Consider the following 20,749-nt stretch of genomic DNA (forward strand, 5'->3'; position numbering starts at 1 on the left):
CACCCTAGTGATGTGTCCTCTTCTGCTGCAGTTGTTGCAGGTGGCACTTTTGAACCTGCACGTTGCTCTGGCATGGGGACCCCCAGGAGAGGCACAGCGGGGTGTGCCTAGGTACGTTGCCTTCTCTCGGTCTAGTTCCTACCTGTGGCTGCTTGAATGGTTTGAGACGGTGCACCTCAGATTGCTCGATGGGCTCTTCTTCGTTCACTGCCTCCTCAGAATGTACAGTGACTGGATTACCTTTGGGGTGCTTCCCTGTATTTCAGCCGCTGACTGTATTGCCAATTCTGCAGCCAGGGCTTCCTCGATGGCTTGTGCGAGGTTGAGGTCCTTCCTTGCCAACAACCGCCTCTGTAGTCTTGTATCCTTGACTCCGCAGACAAGTTGGTCCAGGAGCATGTCATCAAGGTAGCCTTTAAATTCACAGTGCAGGGCTGCGGTTCTGAGGGCTGCCATATATTGGTTTATGGTTTCTCCCTCCGCTTGCTTCCTCATGCGAAAGGCGAAGCGTCTCGCGATCTGTGACGGTTTTGGCGAATAATGATTGGAGAGGGTCTCCAGTAGCTCAGACCATGGGACATTCTTGAGTTCTCTTGGGGCGAACAGTGCTGTTGCCGTGTCAAATACGGTGGCCCCACAGTAGCTCAGGAAGAAGGACTTCTTTTTGTTGTCTGTAGCATCAGCCAGACCCACAGCATCAATATAATGGTTAAACCGGTTTTTATAAGAGTCCCATTTATCTTCGTCTGGTTTAAATGGCTGGAACGCCGGATTCGCATTCATGACTGGTTCAGCTTGTGGCAGGTAAAACAAGTCTCACTGGGAATACAGGCCCTGGAAAAGGTAGCAGCTACAGTTTGTAGTGCTGTTAACGAGTGTTCAGCTTCTGAGTTCTCTCTGGGTTGTACAGGTAGCAGCTGCTCTCGCAGTGCAATTTCGGTCTGGTGATTCAGCTCGTGGAATCTCTCTGGGTTTTCTCGCTCTCTGCAGCCCTTGGCGGCTGGGAACAGACGCTATAACTGACGTCTGTTTGAAATTCGCGCCTTACAAGGCGCGGCGGCGATGCTGCAGCTGCGCGGCTGACAGCGATTTGAATTTCGCGCCTAGATTTAGCGGTCGTGAGCGTCGCGCTGGAGCTTCGCTACACGCAATTCTGGCAAGTTTGCTGTTGGGCGGCTGAGGCTCTCAGCGCCCACTCTCTTGTAGCTAGTTTGTGTTCTTGAGCGGCTACACGCTCCGCTTCGATTCCTTCTCAAATGGCTGACCGAGCTCTCAACGTCGCGGCTACAGTTCAGCGCTTCAGATTCGTGATATTCAGCTCTTGTATAGCTGCTGGTTGGCCACATCCCATCCTCGTCGCCAAATGTTAAGTTCGGAAAGGAGGGAGGCCACACCAGAGCTTCAGTCATAACACACTTTATTCGTGGGAATAAAGGGGGCTGTCGCGTCTGCAGCTAACAGCAGACCTACCAGCGAACAGCAGCTGGCTCAACCTAGCAGCCGGCTTTTATAGCCGACTGTCGAAGGGAGCCAGCCAATGGGGACTAAGAACGCCCCCGCAGGAATTGCGGACCTGATGGGGAACTGGTGTCAGCCCCAAGGACATAACACTTGTCTGGCGTATAGGTGCTTTGGAAAATAGCTTGATCCCCTCCTCTCCCTGGCAGCCCCTCAAGTGTTGGAAGACTGCTATCATGTCTCCCCTGGTCCTCCTCTTCACTAGTCTAACCATGCCCAGTTCCTGCAACTGTTCATTATATGTTTTAGCCTCCAGTCTCCTAATCATCTTGGTTCACTTCTGTACTTTACAAATGGCTGATGACAGAGAAACCCTGAGCTTCAACTCAAAATGAAAGGGCCTATACAATTGCCATGCTCTATGCAAACCTGTTCTCCAGATTACCTTTCTGTATCTTACCCTTATTATCTTGCCTTCTCCTGCTACCCTAGGGTGTGAAAGTCTGTTTCATCCCTGAAGTCCCTCCCTTTTACTTTGTAGCCCTTGGGGATTTCTCCAAAATTTAGCATATGACTGCTGATAATCAAAAGGGTCATTTTCCACACTTTTGAGATAGGTAATGCAAAAAATGAGAAGGGGAGAACTTGACTTGGAAAGAAAATCTTATACTGTACCTAAAGTAAAACTTCCTACCTTGCAAAAAAAAAAAAAAAGCTGCCTTGTTTTCTACAAATTGCTAGAACTACAGGTTTTTCTCAGCTCATGCACAGGTTTAAGGGCAGGCTGGAGTAGGAAAGGGGATCATTTTAGCACTGATTCTCTCTGAGGAAGCCCACACAAAGCCTGCCATTGGTCACCTGCCTCTCCCTTCAACTGTACATGTTGCAAAGTACTTTAGGCAGAAGTGGGCAACTATTAATAAAATAATAAAAAAACCTCATAAAATAACAATTATAAATTAATAATTATAGGTTTTTTTTATTTTTTAATTTTTTTTTTATTTTTTTTTTCTTTTTTTTTAATTTTTTTAATTTATTTTTAATTTTATTAATTTTTAAATTTTTTATTTTTTTTTTTTTTTTTTTTTTTAAAAAAAAATTAAATATTTAAATTAAAAAAAAAAAATAAAAAAATACAAATTGCTAAAAATACAAGTTTTTTCCCCCCCATAAAAAAATGTAAAAAAAAAAAAAAAAAAAAAAAAAAAAAAAACAAAAACCCCCCCCAAAAAAAAACACCCCCCCACCCCCCCCCCCCCCCCCCCCCCCCCCCCCCCCAAACAAAAACACCAAAAAACAAAAAAAAAAAAAAAAAACCAAACCCCCCCCCCCCCCCAAAGTTCTATACTTCTTTGTTTTTCATGTGGACTTATGATGCAAAATGTATTACATACATCAAATGTATTACAAAATAAATACTTATTTTCTCTGCCACTTTCCCACGTAAATAATTAGGTATCTGCATTCTTTCTACATACACCAATTCAGAGCTTAAATTTGCATTACAATGAAAATTGTATTATTTTATTTGTATCAGTGGAAAAGTCTCTCTCTCACACACACACACACACATTTTTAAATAGTATTTTCTTCTGAGGTAATGCACAACTGTTTACTCTAGTAAAATGGTATACGTGATTAAAATGCTATTTTATAGCATTCTAAATATAAGAATACATGATTACTACACTTCTAACATTAGAAGTCTCTTCAACTTTATAAACTTTGTAAAACTACAGGAAAAGACAAATAAGCTTTATAAAGTGACTTAAAACCCACACTTCTACCCCATGAGATTACTCACTGTCTCTATGGAGAACTTTCATTCATTCAAATATGCCTCCTGTCCTTTTTCTTCTGCTATTTATGCACATCAGATTGCAGAATGATGTGGAAATACTCAGTTAAGCATTAACCAAAGTTATGCAGGTTTTTAATTTTAAGATTTGCCTAAAGATTGGCAAATGAAAAAATGGCTTATTCAGCAATCAAAATAAATGAAAAGTTCAGGAACCCGTTTAATGTTGATTGCCTATAGCAGGGGTCTTCAAACTTGACAGCTTTAAGACTTATGGACTTCAACTCCTAGAATTCCTCCTCCAGTCATGTTAGCTCAGGAATTCTGGAAGTCCACAAGTCTTAAACTTGCCAAGTTTGAAGACCCTTGGCCTATAGCTATGGCTTTCAAAAATTAGGTACATATGCTTTTTCTAATAGCTAGTTAGTTAGGATCAGGGACCATCCTGTCCTGCCAGCCTTTTGTAAATCCTTGAAGACTGGATTTGTTCCTCTTCCTGGGGCACTGAGGATGTGAAGGGTCCTGTCTCATGGCTACAATTAATATATGTGATGGCTTTTTCTCAGCAGCCATATATGCTTAATTTTTATTATACTGTAATTGTTTTTTAACTGTTTTATGTTTGTTTGTGGCTCAGGATTACTTGCTTAAGATGGGCAGGCATAGAAATTAGACAGAAACTAGATGATAGAAAGATAGAGAGATAGTTAGTTAGATAGATAGGTAGATAAGGAGAGAGAGAGAGAGAGAGAGAGAGAGAGACTTGCTTAGTTAAAAAAGATGAACCACATTCCCAATAAATGGCAAAAATGGTGTCTGTGGGGATGTATGTGTGTTATACACATGACACATGATGACGACGATAACAATGATGGAATGGAAATTCATTAGGTTTACTATGTTTAGTAAAACAGTATGCATTTGATCTACCCATCTAACCATTACTCTGCTCTTTTGACAGGGAACAAAACATCCCTTCTTCTCCCTTTTTAATAATTTTCTATTTGTCAAATTGTTTTGGACTTGACAGTTTTTAAATGGAAGAGGAAACTTTCTATCGTTCTCCTAACCAGGATTGGACCTAATCTGCAGGGTATGTTAATACAAACTGAACTTCCACAGGGTTGGATGTTCAGACATGAACTGTTCATGCATGTTGCATTCGCTGCTATGTACTTGAAAGCATGTGTAGTAATTGCTTTTTTAATAGATGTAAACACACTCAATCCCTGCAAATGAAGAGAATCCTGGATCCTCATAAACACCTTTTGCATGTACTTTCACGTCACAGAAATATGACCTGTATGGTTTGCCCGATGCTTGGCAAGTGAACACAGATCCAACTCTTTTTTAAAAAAGTTTAGTTCACACAATAAGCATTTGGTAGGATGGAAAAAATAATAATTCAATACGTTCAATGCTCCATTACAATTTTCCCCTGGTTGGAACACTTCAGCTAGATCACAATTAGAACAGAGAATAGAAACCACTGCACAGTATTTCTTTTAGATTTATAGCCACCAACACCAAGTCTAAAGATTTAGAAAGGAACATTTAGGATCCTGTTAAAGCATTTACAAAAGCTTTAGTTAAAGAAAAAAATCCTGTACTTATGAATTAATTTATAAATACAAAAAAACCCAAGCAAATTTCTCTCTCTGTCTCTGTCTCTCTGTCTCTCTCTCCCCCCCCCCATAGATGTGTGTGTGTGTTGCAATTGTATATTAACATTCAGAATCTCACACCATCAAAAACAACAATAACAATAATATTGAAAGTATAAAAACACAATAATTAAAAATGGGGTAATCTGCATTTCAGAATGCATTTGGAATCAGACCCCAACTGATCAACCTATCAGAAAACATTCATTTTAAGAAGCTTCTGGAAGGTGACTATAGTTAGGGTCAAATACACTTTTCACAGGAGGCCATTCCACAAGACTGAGAAAATATCATAAAAATAGCTTCCAATCTTCCGTTCTTCTGACGTCCCAAAAACCAAGAACATTTTCTTCTCCTGAAAATGGAAGACAGGACTTCCGGTTTGCCAGGCTTCGGTGACGGCAGGGACTCGCGACTCTGCACGATCCCTGCTGTGCTAGCCATCTTAGTGCTCCAATCCCGACGGGTCTGGAGGATAAGGCTGCCCTGTAGAGGCAGCCGAAGATAGGGGGGATCCGTATAGGGGTTGGGGGGGTATCACAGACCCCCTCCCCAGCTGGCAAAACCCCCTTTTCTCAAGGCAGTGGAACGGCGGTTTGTAATGGCCGCCACAAAGAAGCCGGCGGCTGGATAAGACTGTGCAGGAGGAAGAAGGAGAAAGTTGCAAAGTGAAAGTTTCTTGGCTGAACTGCGACTTTAAAGATACATTTAATATCCTGAAAGCTACAATCTCTTGGATGATACATTGTTTCCAGTGGAGGTTTCTTAAAGTGGCGAATGGAAGTGCTGAAAGGGAAAGTTACTCTCCCTCCCTTATGGAGTTAGCAAAAGGACACTGAAAAACCTGCTTTTTTACAGAAGGTAAAAATTTAAATCTCTTTGTTACAAGTCGGAAGGGAGAGGACTGAAAAAAAATTTATATTAAGACTTTGTTGGAGGAGATGCCTTGAAGATTAAGAGACTAGAAGTTAACTGCAATAAGGCTTTAAAATACAGATTGGGTTTTTTCCTAACTGATATTACCCAGGAAGAGAAATTGCAAAGGAAAGAACTTTGTGCTCTGTTTGGACTGCTTAATGACTCTGGGACTTTGGGGAACTGTTTTAAGTTTTGAAATATCTTGGTTGGTTTAACAAGAAGAAGAGGAAAAAGAAAAAGAAGAAGAAAAAGTTTATAATGGCTTTCTCTCTTGATAAACTAAGAAAACAATATGGAAAAACAAGGAAAGAAGGCAAGGACGCTGTGGGAGAAGCCTTTCGCTTTTTAGAAATGGCGCTTGCTATTTACCAGCAAACTCAACAACAGGTGGAGGAAGCGGAGGAAGAAGAAGCCATTTTTAATGAACCAAAAAGTTTGATCAAGAAAGAAAAGAGAAAGAGAGGAAGGAAAAGGAAGGACTTAAGACCTAAAAAAACATCCAAGAAAGAGAAAAATAAGATGCAAAATCAATACAATGTTAGAAAGCAAAAGGAAAGAGGAATATAACAGAGAGGGGAAGCTAATAAGGCAGAGGTTAGGAGAGGAGGGGGTAAAAAGGCTAGGTGGGTTAAGAAAGAAAGGGAAAGGGGGAAAAAAAGCCACAAAGGTATAAAACAATATGGGAAAAAGAAAAAAATTTTTAGGGATAAAGGGTAATGCATAATTAAAAAAAAAAGATTCTGCAAAGTACATATGATAGTATTGTAGTATTTGTATTAGAAATAGAAAATTAGAATTTTATAAGATTTAATAAAAGATTAAAATATTAAAGTGTTTAATAATGTTAAAATGTTTAATAATGATAGACTTTAAGCTTTAATAAAATATTAAAGGAAATGTTTAAAATATTTAAATTATAGAGTTTAATGGTCTAATGTGTTGATGTTACTATAGATTTATTATTGTAGCACCTGTTTTTGAAATAGACAATTGGAATGTTATAAGACTTAATAAATTAAGTTTAATTAATAAATTAAAATATTATAATGTTTATGATTCAATGATAGATTTTAATATTTAATTATGTACTTAACTATTTTAGAGACTTATTCTTTTTCTTTTTTTTCTTAAAATTTAGTAGGTAGAATGTACTAAGCAGAATCAGATTGGGATTTTGGTGTTATTTTAAATGTTAATCTAGGGGAATGATAGGAAGGTACACACTCTGATTCGTGATTTCAGGAGAAATTTTCTTTTTTATTATTGAGAATGAGATAAATGCTTAATTGGAAAAGAATGGACAAAAGATATAAATATATTGATTTAAAGTAAGATGAAATATATAAAATAGAATTAAAAAGATTGAAAAGCGGGGAGGAGTTATATAGAAGGTATAGAATGGTAAATAAGATAGGTAATGGTATATATGAAGAGCATGCATTTAATTGAAGTCCATACAAAGAGAGGTAATCTGGGGCCAAGCTACTTTCTAAAAAGAAGTTTTATGTTTTTGTGTTTTGTCAGTGTATGATTGAGAATTAATAAAACCTCGGAGGAATGTCAGATGAGAATAATTGCAAACAAGTCAGAGGGAAATATAAATATGATGACTATATAATAGATAAATATAGAAAAGAAATGTAATTGAATAAGAGTAAAGAGAAATAATGAGAAATTTGTTAAAAAATATTTAGGTGTTTATATGGAAATGGGGTAAATTAGAAGTATGCGTTATAAAATAATGTTTTACCTGCCTTGTAAAGATTTACAGTGGAAAGAGGTTTCATGTTTTCAATGTTTAATGATGTTTTGTTTGTTTTTAAAACTAATAAAATTTGTTTAAAAAAAAAAGGAAGACAGCTAGTTCCTTTCTAAATTCTAAATTATAATATTCAAGTTTTTTTCACTCGTTTAAGATATTACTATGTCCGTTAATCATTCAGAGTAAAAATGATCCTTTCCATGACTCAATCTAATCATTTTAAATCATAAGAATGTCCCTGCTGGATGAAACCAAGGCCTTTTAAGGCTAATAGTTGTTTTTTTTTTTACAGTAGCAACACCAGTAATGTATTGGAAGTGCAGAAGATGTTCCTTAGTGCAGCATTAGTATTTTGTGCCTGTTTCTTAATTATATTAGGTTGATCCTGAACATGCAAACATTATTTAGCATCATGATTAATAATTATGGTTATGTTGTCGATAAATTTGCTATGATTTAGTTTGACTGATTTGGGACCATGATCATTCTACATTCTACAATTGGGAAATTAAATCAATTAGAAACTTCTAAATATTAGAAACATTTACATAATACAGTCTGGAGAAGCTAAATAATGGAAGCATTTGAGGCACTTTCTATATATGTTATAAAGAAGCGGCATTTAAAAATATTATTTGATTAATCATATGACCATAAGAACTTAGACCTGCTAGATTATTTACTGAAGACAGAACAAATAACAAAGAACCAGTTCAGCCAGTCATAGATATTGGTTTAGTTTAGTAATAATTAGCAACTGAGTTACAGAATTCCAAGTAAGATAGAGAGTACTGAAAGATTTACAAATGGCAGGGCTCAACCCTAAATCATTGGGCCATATCATCAGGAATTCTATTAGTGATAGTCCAAAAGCATCTGAAAGGCAGCAGGGTAGGAAAGTCCGCGAAGAAGGAGAGACTTTGAGAAATCATCTGATCCAATCTCTTACCCAATACTAGAATTCACAATTACAGTATTAAGCGCTAACAGATATCCATCTAGGTTCTGTTGAAATAAATCCAGTGAAGGAGAGTCCATCATCTCCCAGGGCAAGCTGTTCCATTATTGAATAATTATTACCTTTAGGAATTATTTGTTATGTCCAACAGAAATCTATTTCTTAAAGTTATTATTTCTTGTTATGTCTTATGATGCAACTCTGAACAATTCTGCCCTGCTTCTACATTACAACTATTCAGATAAATGAAGATACATATTTTGGCTCCCAACATCTTCTCTATAATAAATACATGCAGTATTTTCAACCATCCTTGTTTTTCATTCTGGACTCCTTATCAATAGAAGATAACATTTATAGCTTAACTGCAGGGTCAAACTGTAGGGTCCACGGAGCTCACTGAGCTTGGTTGTTTGCCTGCAGATGTTTCATTATCCGATTAGGTAACGTCTTCAGTGCTAGTGAGTGCAGAGTTCACCCCCAGTGTATAAACTTGTCCTGGCAATGTTGTTGATGGGGATTTGATTTTCTTTCTGATAGTTCCTTGATTAAAGTATTGTTTTCTTTTTGATTGTTTTTCTGGTGTTAATCCCTGTTTATCTGGGTTTTGTTACTGCTATTCTTGTCTTTTCGTTTCCTTTTAGCTTCTTTAATAGTCTTTTTTGAATGATCCTAAATTTGGCTTATTTTGATGTGTTTGTTGATGGTTGATTTTTCTGAGGCCCAGGCTTCCAGGAATTCCCTAGCATTTTGGATTTAGCTTGTTCTAGGACAGGCTTGTTCTAGGATTTAGCTTCTTCTATGACTGTTCTAAAATCTCAATTTCATTGAGGGCCTCATCCGAGCTGTGGTTGACCTTGGGGGGCTGGGTAGGCATGGCCAACTGGGTGGGTGTGGCTGACTGGGTGGGCATGGCCAGTTGATGCCACTTCCCAAACTACTGGCATGTTTCCTCTTTGCACTGGGTAGATCAGGACGAAGCCATGCTGGCCCGATGTTTCCTCTTTGCATTGGGTAGATAGGGCTGAGGTGATGTGGGCCGGCCCCATGGGTCGTATCTGACTACATTGCAGGCTGGATCTGGCCCATGGGCCTTGAGTTTGACACCCCTATTCTAGGATGTTCACAGTTTCTCAGCTGAAATTATGGTCTGTCACATAAAATTTGCTTGCAAGCAAACTCACAAAATTAACTTTGCTTAACTTAGCTTTGCTTTTAGATTAGCTAGAAAGCAAGAAATCCAACTATTTCCTGCTTTCTAGCTAAGCTAAATATCACAGTGATAGCCAGAACAGCTGATGGTGGGGAAAAAAAGGAAAAATAGCAACTGACCAAAAACTAGGCGAAGACACAAGGGAGGCTTGTTGGATGGCGTGCATGCCAGGTAAGGAGTGAGTGGTGGGGAGGGGAGGAGCCAGCCAGTGGCACAATTTTCCGGTTCTCAGAACTGCACAGAATCATAACAACCGGTTCTATAGAATCAGTCCGACCAGGTAAAATCCGACCCCTGGGTGGGCGTAGCTAGGGTGGGAGTGGCCAGGGTGGGCATGGCTGGGATAGGAGTGTGGCCATGGTAGGCATTGACACAGGCTCAAGATGCATTTTTTCCTTTCTCTTCTTTCTTTGCACAGTTCTTTACTATAACCATTTTCCTATCTCTTCTATTAGATATTACTGGAAACATTTATTACTTATTCTTCATACTCCACTAAACTTTTTATTTCTAAATTTATATCCCATTGTTTAATAGTAAATTGCTTTTGCAGACTAAAAACCTATTTAGACTATTGTATTTTTATTATTCAACTAATAATAAAAATACAATAGCATAAATAGCATGATAATACAAGATCTAATAGCAGACATAAATTTCCAGGATAGTAAATAGAAATGGCTGTCAATTAAAGATTGTTGATTGTAGATTAAATGGGCTTGCAATATGTAAAATCTGGCATTAAACTGTAGTATTAACATAGGATGTTGCTTGTTTTCTATCCCGATCAGGCCACATAATTGCAATCCAGTCCAATCCAGTCCTCCTGCAGCATTCTGCCACCTGAAAACGGGCCATGCAGGGCCTCCGTGCGGCCCATTTTCAGCCAACAGAGTGCTGCAGGAGGCTGTGGAGGCTGAAAATTGGCCACAGGGGGTCCACATGCCCAGGGGTGGGATCCAAATTTTTTAACAACCAGTTCTGTGGGTGTGGCTTAGTTGGTGGGCATGGCTTGCTGGTCATGTTATTGGCTGGGTGGGACCAACTCAATATCACTCACATCGAGGCATGCATCTCCTCGCCTTGCCTCTGATGACTGTGGGGATGCTGCAACAGTCGTAAGTCTGAAAAATGGTCATAAGACACTTTTTCTCAGTGCCATTGTAACTTTGAATGGTCACTCCACACAAGAAAAGTACCAGCAAAGGAGGGGAAAAAAACTCCAGAAAAGTTCCTGAGACAGGAAGTTTAATCCTGCCAAGAATGTAATAAGGGTTAACGGAGAGGCAGTTTCTGTAAGCAACACCAGAATGTTTCCTTCCTGCCTTCCTTACAGGTTTAGATCAATAATTTCTTCTAACCAACCGGTTCTCCGAACTGCTTAGAATGTTAACAACCAGTTCTAGCGAATAGGTGTGAACTGGTAGAATCCCACCCCTGCACATGCCCCTCCCCATGGCCTGTTTTGGCTGGAAGAGGCACTGTGAACTGCTCCTTTGACATTTCCAGCCCAGCCCTGTAGGCCAGATTTAAGCACCCCATGGGCCAGATCCAGCCTGCAGGCCTTGAATTTGACACCCCTGGTCTAGTTAATCTTGATTATCAAAGGAAATGAATCTTTTTATATTTTTGGGACTATTTTACTCAGTTTTGCCATCAGTCTACAGACAATCCACCTGAACACTTCCCCATTTATTTTCTTTTCTATTTATAAACCATTTCATTTCATATGAGGATTCACACAGGAACTAAATAGCTTTGTTAACTTTCCTTTGCAAATTAAAAAAAACACCCAAATCCTTCTTTTTGTGAAATTCATATTTTATTTTTGAACTGAATTCAAAATCCAATACACTCTGGGGTTTTGTTATTGTTTACGGCAATGTTGGGTTTTTTATCTTAGCCACAAATAATGTAGCATTGGCCTTTCTTTCAAAAATGAAGACTATGAAAGGATGGTTAAATGTATAGCTCGGAGGCAATGACATAGGAATGGCTTCTCCAGCAGTAGCTCCCGCTGCCTCAGCTCCGGTTTCATCAACAGTCAACACAGCCTTGTGGGTAACCTGAGGAGAAAAGAAAAAAACATTCAAAGTTTGGCATAGAGAGAAATATTTCAGAAATGATGACAACTTGTTACACTGTTCTGTGTTTGCACTACTAGGCCTATGTTAACTATGCTAAAAAAATGCTTGGTTGAACCATTGTGAAAAGAAAGAGGTAAAATATAGTCATTCTAGACAAAAAGGAGAGAAAGGAACCAAAGAAACCCCTTTTGTATATTATTGAATATTGGAACCAAACAGTATTGCAGAAATTTAAATAGCTTCTAAAGTTCCAAAAGTGAATATTGTTGGTCAATATTTTGGCTTAAACAAAGAAATGTTTATAACTAATTTATGTTTTAATCAAAGCCCTTTCAACATAGTATGACAGACTTGCAGGGCCGTTGCATTGTGCAACAAGGTCATATAATGTAATAAGATTGGGACTGCGTTAGGGACTTCTGTTCTCACTGTGAGTTGTGTTGGGAGGGGGGCACGAAGGGAGGCTCAGCCAATCTCTTTGTACACATGTTGTACTCTGACAATAAAGGTAATAATAATAATAATAATAATAATAATAATAATAACAACAACAACAACAACAACAACAACAACATTTTTCAAATAGAAAAAGATCAGGGCAGAACAATTTGCCATGGCTATCTTTGAACCTTAGCATCCTCATCCACAGGTCAGGATACCTAGGTCTAATATTACCTGGGGCTACTAGTAGGCCTCCTCTAATTCAGCCACTAACAAACAAAAGAAGATTAAAATAGCCATTCTGGACACTATTTACAGCTTTCAAAATCATATTGCCCAGAGCCTTTTCAGACCCAGAACTGAGTTAATTGCATTGTTAAATTGGATCTCCACAATTCTGTGTTCTGTCCCTTCAAACAAAACTTTTGGACTGATTTTGTTCTGTGCAAAACAGCACAAAATCATCAACTGGAACTGTGTAGTGACTATGATAAATTTAGTTCTCTGCAAATATGGATAGGTCAGGCAAATCTGCCATGTTTATTTATATTATAGTTTATTTTTCCCTTCAATTTCTTAGTCTAGCAAATCCTTTTGATAACCACAAGGGAAATAGAAACGTTGCTTACAAAATGGCAGTTGGAAGGGAAAGTTCTTCTTTTTTTTTTTTTTGGCAAAGGTGAGACTTTTCATATAGTCCCTTTCATTAACATTGCTTCTGTGAAATCTGGCTTCATCTTGCTGAAAACCTGCCTGAAATTATGCAAACAATATAAACATTTTACTTACTTTAGACAGTTTCAAAGGCTGGCCGGTGACTCCAGTGAGATCGGCATGATCAGTAAAGATTTCAGTAATACCGAGCTGCGAGAGGGGTTCCTTTAAGCTGTACGTGGCTGAAATACTAAACTTGGGGATGGAGACCGATGCTGTAGCCCTTCAGAAAGACAGAAAGACATTTTCACTCTAGATGCCACAAAGTTAAGAAGTACACCCAGTAATATTTGCTAATATCAGTAAAATAAACACAAACACACACAACATATATAACAAAGCCATCATTGTCATATGGAAGCTGGATTTTGCAGAGAAATCCTTGGTATTAGTTGCTATCATAGCAACCATTTTGGATCTGTTTGAAATATTTGAGTGGAATCAACAGGTTTTCTTGTCAAAATGGATATCAGACTGATTGAATGAATGAATTTATAGGCTGCCCAACCACTATGTGACTCTAGGACTAGCTGACTTACAACTAAATTAAAACATCAACATATAAGAAGGTCAGGCAAATGAAATATAATAAATAAATAGCATATCAGACCAAAATAAAACACAAGTTTCATTTTCATTGCATCAGTTGCTTCCAACAAGCTTGAAGAACTTTCATCCGATAGTTAAAACAGGTCATCCTTGACCTATAACAATTTGTTTAGTGACTGTTCAAAATTATAACGGCACAGAAAAAAGTGACTAATAATTGTTTTTCCACACTTATGACCATTGTAGTATCCCCATTGTCACATGATCAAAATTCAGATGCTTGGCAACTGTCTCGTATCACCTGTCCTGGAATCAGGTGATCACTTTTTGCCAACTTCTGACTAACAATTTTTATGGAGAAGCCAGATCCACTTAACGGCCATGTGACTAACCTAACAACTGCAGTGATTCACTTAACAACTGTGGCGAGAAAGGTGGTAAAATAGGGCAAAACTCAGCAGTTCACTTAGCAGCAGAAATTTTAGGCGCAACTGCAGTCGTAACTTGAGGACTACCTGTATCCTTTCCCCCCCTGGGTAATACTGAAATGCATTACAGGTAGGTATTGATTTTTTCTCTCACAACGTTACTCTCATTCTGGTGTGCATTGTGGTCAGGCACAGAAATTTGGATATATGTGGATTGGTCAGAAATTATTTGTTTTACCACTGCTTATTATGGTTGCATTTCCACTACCACTGTCCAAGGTAGTTACTCTATGAGGGCTCTCTGTATTAGGACAGGTCCGCTGATTGCCTAAAGCAGGGGTCCCAGTATCGGACCGCGGCACATTTGGAACTGAGTCGTAGAAGCAGTGGGCGAGTGCCCGCACATGCGCAGCTCCAATTGCATGAGTTGCGGTTGAGTGTGTGCAGGCAGCTCCATTTGTATGAGCAGCGGGCATATGTGCCAACACATATGTGTGCAAATGGAGCTGTGTGCACTTGCCCACAATTCATGCGGAACCATCCCCTCCCCCCCTCGCCCCACTAGTCCTCAAAGCTTGGGGAAAGCTGGCCTAAAGAGATTTCTTGTGTGATTCCTCTCCCTCTGTCACAGTGTAGAAAGACTGCTTAAATGGGGTGGTGGTGGTGGTGGTGGTGGTGGTGGTGGTGTTTGATTTAATAGTGATTGTCCTATGGTCATGTGATCGTCATTTGCAACCTTCACATCCAGCTTCCCAAAAATAAAGTCAGGAATAAAGTGCAGGAAGACACAAGTCACAGCCATAAACTGGTTAGATTAACCAGGGAATTGATGAACTGATATTATAAATCAGGCGCTACCTGATGTTTCACTTTACTATAGAATTACTGCTCCAAATTATGACCAGCAAGTGATTACTACCTCTAATTTGAACTGTTGATATGATCTGGGAAAGGGAATTAATTGGCAGTGTCTGCATGGAACACCAAAATCTACAAGATGGTAACCACATCAAGTGTCAAACCCCACCACTTTTCTATCATGATGCTACAGTCACCATTTTGCAGAATTTTACCTCTATGGCAGACCCAGATGCCAGTCTCACTGAGATTAATTAAGATACAGGAATAAAACTGAAGAGATTGCAAGAAACTAGTGGAGTATCAGAGTATTATGAAAGGATCAAACACAACATTGTAAGGCCAAATGGGACTTGAGCAAATATATATTTATATTTTTTATGTAGAGGAGATAGGGAGCTACTGCCCTCTGCTTTATTCTTGGTGTGAGGCTTTCAAGGTGGGTTTGACATCTCCACACCAAAGCCCCCTCCTTCTATCATCAATCAGTCCTCTAGGATATTCTCTCACCACTTTGGAATAACAGTGCAGAATTTTCCACAGGAACATATCAATCTCTGAATGGCATATCTCGGACTATTTGGCAAACACATGTGGTAACATGTAACAAGCAGGAAGGAAGAATAATTGTTAATATGATTAAGAACTAATGAGCAAATTTCCACTCTCATACATGGGGGAACAGTACCAAGAGATGAACCTTTTGGATGAACATAGCACAGAATGCATGGACACTAAACTGTTTTTAATTATCCTTTAAGAATATGCAAATTAGAGGGAAATATAGAAGCAGTAAAAAGAAATGTTACCTGTGTACATTATTTGCCCATTTTTTCACAGTTTCTACTGATAGACTTGCATCCAATTCCCTCTCTTTTTTAGGATCAGGCAAAACAAAATAGGTGGTGGCTGTACCATTGAAGCCTATCTTCAGTACTGTGCAAGATAGCTGCTCGTCAAAATAGTAGTAAAACCAACCGGTCCTGTGCATCATTTGGACTTTGACAGTTGTGTTGTGATCCACAAAGAAGTCCTCTTCCCTTGTGACCGCTGGATCAAAAGGAGTCTCCCAGTTGCCTAAAGAGAACAAAAAAGACCCATAGTCATATCTGAATAAGCGTATCAAAGCTGCAGGAGGCGAATTAGGTTCACCCTCAAGAAGATGCTGTACTCTTCTTTACTGAGGCGAAGAGTTGGTATAATTTAACTAGTAAGATGCTGTGCATTCATTTGCTTATGATGACCAGCACTTGCAAAGCTGGGACCAATTTCTGCACACCCACAGCATAAATCCTGGTCAGGCAGCGAAGCAATGCAGCTGCTGTATTGGTGTCAGAAGAAAATGGCCAGGTACCTTCGTTCATGATACATTTTACTTCAGCCTTGGTTGAAGATAAAAACACCCATTCTAAATTCTGCACAGCCCTATGGACTTATATGCTACTCAGATATAGGGAGGGGTCGCCTGTGATCTTACATCAAGAAGAATTGTTTAGAATAGTCCGTCCATTTCTCTTTTTGCTGTTTTTAAACTCTACAAGGGTACATTTTAGTTGCATTTATAATCCAGTTTTATGAAGAACTGGAATAATGCCCACTACTCTGAGATAATATCAGTTATGCCACTTTGGATAAGAGGTCTTTCTCTTAGGTGCTTTTAAAAAACTGGAACCACCATTCCTAAAATAATTCCACAGAAATGAAAAAACATGTAATGTAGTTACAAACAGTGCACAGTTTCTGTTTCGTACAACTCCCAGTAGTGAAGTAGCTATAAAATAGCTAAAGAATATACTTAATTTTCTGTACTGGGGTAGTTTTTCAGTGCATGAACTTTGGATTGATTAGAAATTATGTTTTTTTTTCCTGAATTTGAGCAATTCCATCCCTCTTTCACCAAACTTAAAAAGCTTTACTCTGTCTCAAATAGCATCTCTGGATATTTCCTTTAGTGAAGGAATCATTCCTTTTCCCTGTGAAGGTTACCTCTAAAGAATATGTAGTTTGTGAGAACAAAGACTGTTTCTGGGTCAAGATCCTTGACTAGTTCTGCAATTTTCCCGTTTGTTTTTTTCTTTATATAATCATTGATTTGCTTTTCAGCTTCTTTTGGTTCCTGAAACTTGGTGGTTTGGATTTCTGCTTCATAGAGTTCCTTAATCTTATCTAAAAATGTCTGCAATGGCTGTATGCCTTCCTTTAAAAACAGGGCCTGCCCAATATCCAGCTTGTAATCCTTCTCTGAATGCTTAAGCAGATGGAGAAGTTCATGAAACCCCTGGTGGATCTCATCTTCCTGAATGTGTGTCAGGTTAAAGCCAAGGCCATTTAAAATCTCTGCATGAGTGTTGGAGTCTGTCCCTAATAACAGAACTGAAAGCAACATAGAAATGCTGCAGGGTGAGAAAACAAGGTTCTCTTCATGAGATCTTGCAGCCAGGATTTTGTAGAGTTCAATTGCAAAATCAACAAGATTGCGCTGGATCTTGCTAGCAGCCTTGGGGTCATGATGATCGTGGGGATGATCGACATCATGGTGGCCATGGCTGACGAGAGAAAACACCAGCAAGGCCAAGCTCAGGTGAATGATTCTGTTCATCTTGCTGATAATTTGTTCTGCAAAAAAACAAAATGGGATAAAGAAAGAACTTTTATCATAAACTGTGTTTGTAAAATACATTTTCTGCTACAGTCTTGCAGTATTTTGGTTTCTAGCTGAAGGTCAGCATGAAAGGATGTTGATCATACATTGTTATGTTTTTTTCAATTCAAGAATGTGGTAATATAAGTTTATGCCGTGCTTATTTCAAACCACATCATGTTGTAGTCATGACCATTTTTGGTACATATTTTAGCTAATTATGTGCAACCTATCTGCAGTGCAATATATACCTAGCTACTTGTAGGAGGAATTAAAGGTGAAGACCACCCTATATAAATTTGGTAACATCCAGCATTCAAATATATAAATAATAATCCATGCTGACTCTGGAAAAACCATATCCTTTCTGTATATTTAGAATAACAACCATAAGCACTTCCTGACAAACAGATGTATCAGCTTTGATAAATGTCTGTGGAGATTCTCAATCATCCAGGTCATGGTTGTCTGAAAGGTGCTTTTCAAAAGGCCACTGGCCTTTCCTTGAAAATCTTTCATTTTTCATCCAAGAAGTTTCTTGGATGAACAACAAAATATTTTCAAGGAAAAAAAACCAAGAAACCTTTGGGGCATCAGTAAGGGCTCTGAGATTCATTCATAAGATTAGGGGGGGCTGAGTTTGTTGTAAGGCTATAGATTAGGCTGAGTTTTTAAAAACCTGTCATTCTTTTTTAAAAAACTTCTTCTGGTAATAAAATGTAAACCTTATATTTAATCGTTATAAGATTTGTTACCAATAAAATCTGGAATACTCAGGACCAGAGGACATTGCTGCCAATTTGGGTGACAAATATAATTTTAACAACCTGCTATCATACTTCTGGTGGTTGTTAGTTTTTAAAGGAAATACTCCCCTTCTTTTTCTTTGAATGGGCTTCTTTAAAAGTGCAAGATTATTCAAGGATTTTTTTTAAAAAAAACTTAAATCCTAAACAGGGCAATTACAGTTAGAGAAAAGGCACCTTTTAGATCAGTGAGAGTAAATTCCAGGCACCACTTAGTTAGCAGTGATCAAAACACATATTCGATTCAAGAGAAATGGCAGTTGGTCACCTGGGCGAAGAAGCCCTGACCTTTTCTGATGAATGCTGCATATGGGCACCCATACTTTGTGAGCACATCTCACAATTTATCAGCTGTTGAATCTACACCTATATTTAGCAGATACAGATACAGATTTACAGAGTTGGAAGGTCATCTAGTCCAACCCTTGGCCCAAACAGGAGACCCTACAACATTTCTGACTGATGGCAGTCCAGCCTCTTCTTGAAAGCCTCCAGTGATGATGCTCTCACAACTTCCGAAGGCAAGCTATTCCATTGGTTGATTGTTCTCACAGTCAGAAAATTTCTCCTTGGTTCCAGGTTGAATCTCTCCTTGTTCAGTTCCCATCCATTAGCCCTTGTCTGGCGTATAGGTGCTTTAGAAAATAGCTTGATCCCCTCCTCTCCCTGGCAGCCCCTCAAGTGTTGGAAGACTGCTATCATGTCTCCCCTGGTCCTCCTCTTCACTAGACTAACCATGCCCAGTTCCTGCAACTGTTCATTATATGTTTTAGCTTCCAGTCTCCTAATCATCTTGGTTCACTTCTGTACTTTACAAATGGCTGATGACAGAGAAACCCTGAGCTTCAACTCAAAATGAAAGGGCCTATACAATTGCCATGCTCTATGCAAACCTGTTCTCCAGATTGCCTTTCTGTATCTTACCCTTATTATCTTGCCTTGTCCTGCTACCCTAGGGTGTGAAAGTCTGTTTCATCCCTGAAGTCCCTCCCTTTTACTTTGTAGCCCTTGGGGATTTCTCCAAAATTTAGCATATGACTGCTGATAATCAAAAGGGTCATTTTCCACACTTTTGAGATAGGTAATGCAAAAAATGAGAAGGGGGAGAACTTGACTTGGAAAGAAAATCTTATACTGTACCTAAAGTAAAACTTCCTACCTTGCAAAAAAAAAAAAAAAAGCTGCCTTGTTTTCTACAAATTGCTAGAACTACAGGTTTTTCTCAGCTCATGCACAGGTTTAAGGGCAGGCTGGAGTAGGAAAGGGGATCATTTTAGCACTGATTCTCTCTGAGGAAGCCCACACAAAGCCTGCCATTGGTCACCTGCCTCTCCCTTCAACTGTACATGTTGCAAAGTACTTTAGAGCAGAAGTGGGCAACTATGGCAACTCCCATAGCATACCTATGCTAGCTCAGGAATTATGGGAGTTGAAGTCCACAGGTCATAAAGTTGCCATAGTTGCCTACCCTGTTTTAGACTCTGTATTTATATTTTGCCAAATGAAAATAGTTTTCCTCTCCTGTCTTCTTAACGGTAATTTTATGTTTTATATAAAATCTTAATATGTAAATGCATCTGTTCTACTCTTTATTAACAATATATAAAGTTCTATACTTCTTTGTTTTTCATGTGGACTTATGATGCAAAATGTATTACATACATCAAATGTATTACAAAATAAATACATTTTCTCTGCCACTTTCCCACGTAAATAATTAGGTATCTGCATTCTTTCTACATACACCATTTCAGAGCTTAAATTTGCATTACAATGAAAATTGTATTATTTTATTTGTATCAGTGGAAAAGTCTCTCTCTCACACACACACACACACATTTTTAAATAGTATTTTCTTCTGAGGTAATGCACAACTGTTTACTCTAGTAAAATGGTATACATGATTAAAATGCTATTTTATAGCATTCTAAATATAAGAATACATGATTACTACACTTCTAACATTAGAAGTCTCTTCAACTTTATAAACTTTGTAAAACTACAGGAAAAGACAAATAAGCTTTATAAAGTGACTTTAAACCCACACTTCTACCCCATGAGATTACTCACTGTCTCTATGGAGAACTTTCATTCATTCAAATAGGCCTCTTGTCCCTTTTCTTCTGCTATTTATGCACATCAGATTGCAGAATGGTGTGGAAATACTCAGTTAAGCATTAACCAAAGGTATGCAGGTTATTTAGTTTAAGCTTTGCCTAAAGATTGGCAAACGAAAAAATGGCTTATTCAGCAATCAAAATAAATGAAAAGTTCAGGAACCCGTTTAATGTTGATTGCCTATAGCAGGGGTCTTCAAACTTGACAGCTTTAAGACTTATGGACTTCAACTCCCAGAATTCCTCCTGCAGTCATGTTAGCTCAGGAATTCTGGAAGTCCACAAGTCTTAAACTTGCCAAGTTTGAAGACCCTTGGCCTATAGCTATGGCTTTCAA

At 38.5% G+C, this 20,749-nt stretch overlaps 2 protein-coding genes across 2 annotated transcripts in view; both read right to left on the bottom strand.

The window, feature by feature from the left end:
• Positions 1-3,364, bottom strand: part of LOC148128254 (alpha-1-antitrypsin-like) — a 29,391-nt gene extending 26,027 nt beyond the window's left edge. Inside the window, 1 exon segment of the mRNA XM_087922142.1 lies at positions 3,263-3,364. Within this exon segment, the coding sequence (XP_087778268.1) occupies positions 3,263-3,284 (22 nt within the window). The 5' untranslated portion in view covers positions 3,285-3,364.
• Positions 3,365-11,571: 8,207 nt separating this feature from the next.
• Positions 11,572-20,494, bottom strand: LOC148128255 (alpha-1-antitrypsin-like). The gene is made up of 5 exons (XM_087922140.1): positions 20,366-20,494; positions 16,835-17,464; positions 15,658-15,925; positions 13,089-13,236; positions 11,572-11,837 (listed from the first exon to the last, which is right to left on the bottom strand). The coding sequence occupies exons 1-5, from the start codon at positions 20,385-20,387 to the stop codon at positions 11,646-11,648; spliced, it is 1,260 nt and encodes a 419-aa protein (XP_087778266.1). The 5' UTR covers positions 20,388-20,494; the 3' UTR covers positions 11,572-11,645.
• Positions 20,495-20,749: the final 255 nt, after the last annotated feature.

This window comes from Pseudonaja textilis, chromosome 1, assembly GCF_049901715.1.
Source record: "Pseudonaja textilis isolate UNSWEBS1 chromosome 1, rPseTex1.2, whole genome shotgun sequence".
Taxonomy (NCBI): Eukaryota; Metazoa; Chordata; class Lepidosauria; order Squamata; family Elapidae; genus Pseudonaja; species Pseudonaja textilis.

Excerpts from the sequence above, each read along its gene's own strand:
- LOC148128255 (XM_087922140.1), bottom strand. The coding sequence starts at position 20,387 with ATGAAAGTTCTCCATAGAGACA. Across the intron at positions 17,465-20,365 it reads GAAAGTTCTCCATAGAGACA|AACAAATTATCAGCAAGATG; the intron begins GTGAGTAATCTC and ends GTTTTTTTGCAG. Across the intron at positions 11,838-13,088 it reads AGCCTTTGAAACTGTCTAAA|GTTACCCACAAGGCTGTGTT; the intron begins GTAAGTAAAATG and ends TTTTCTCCTCAG.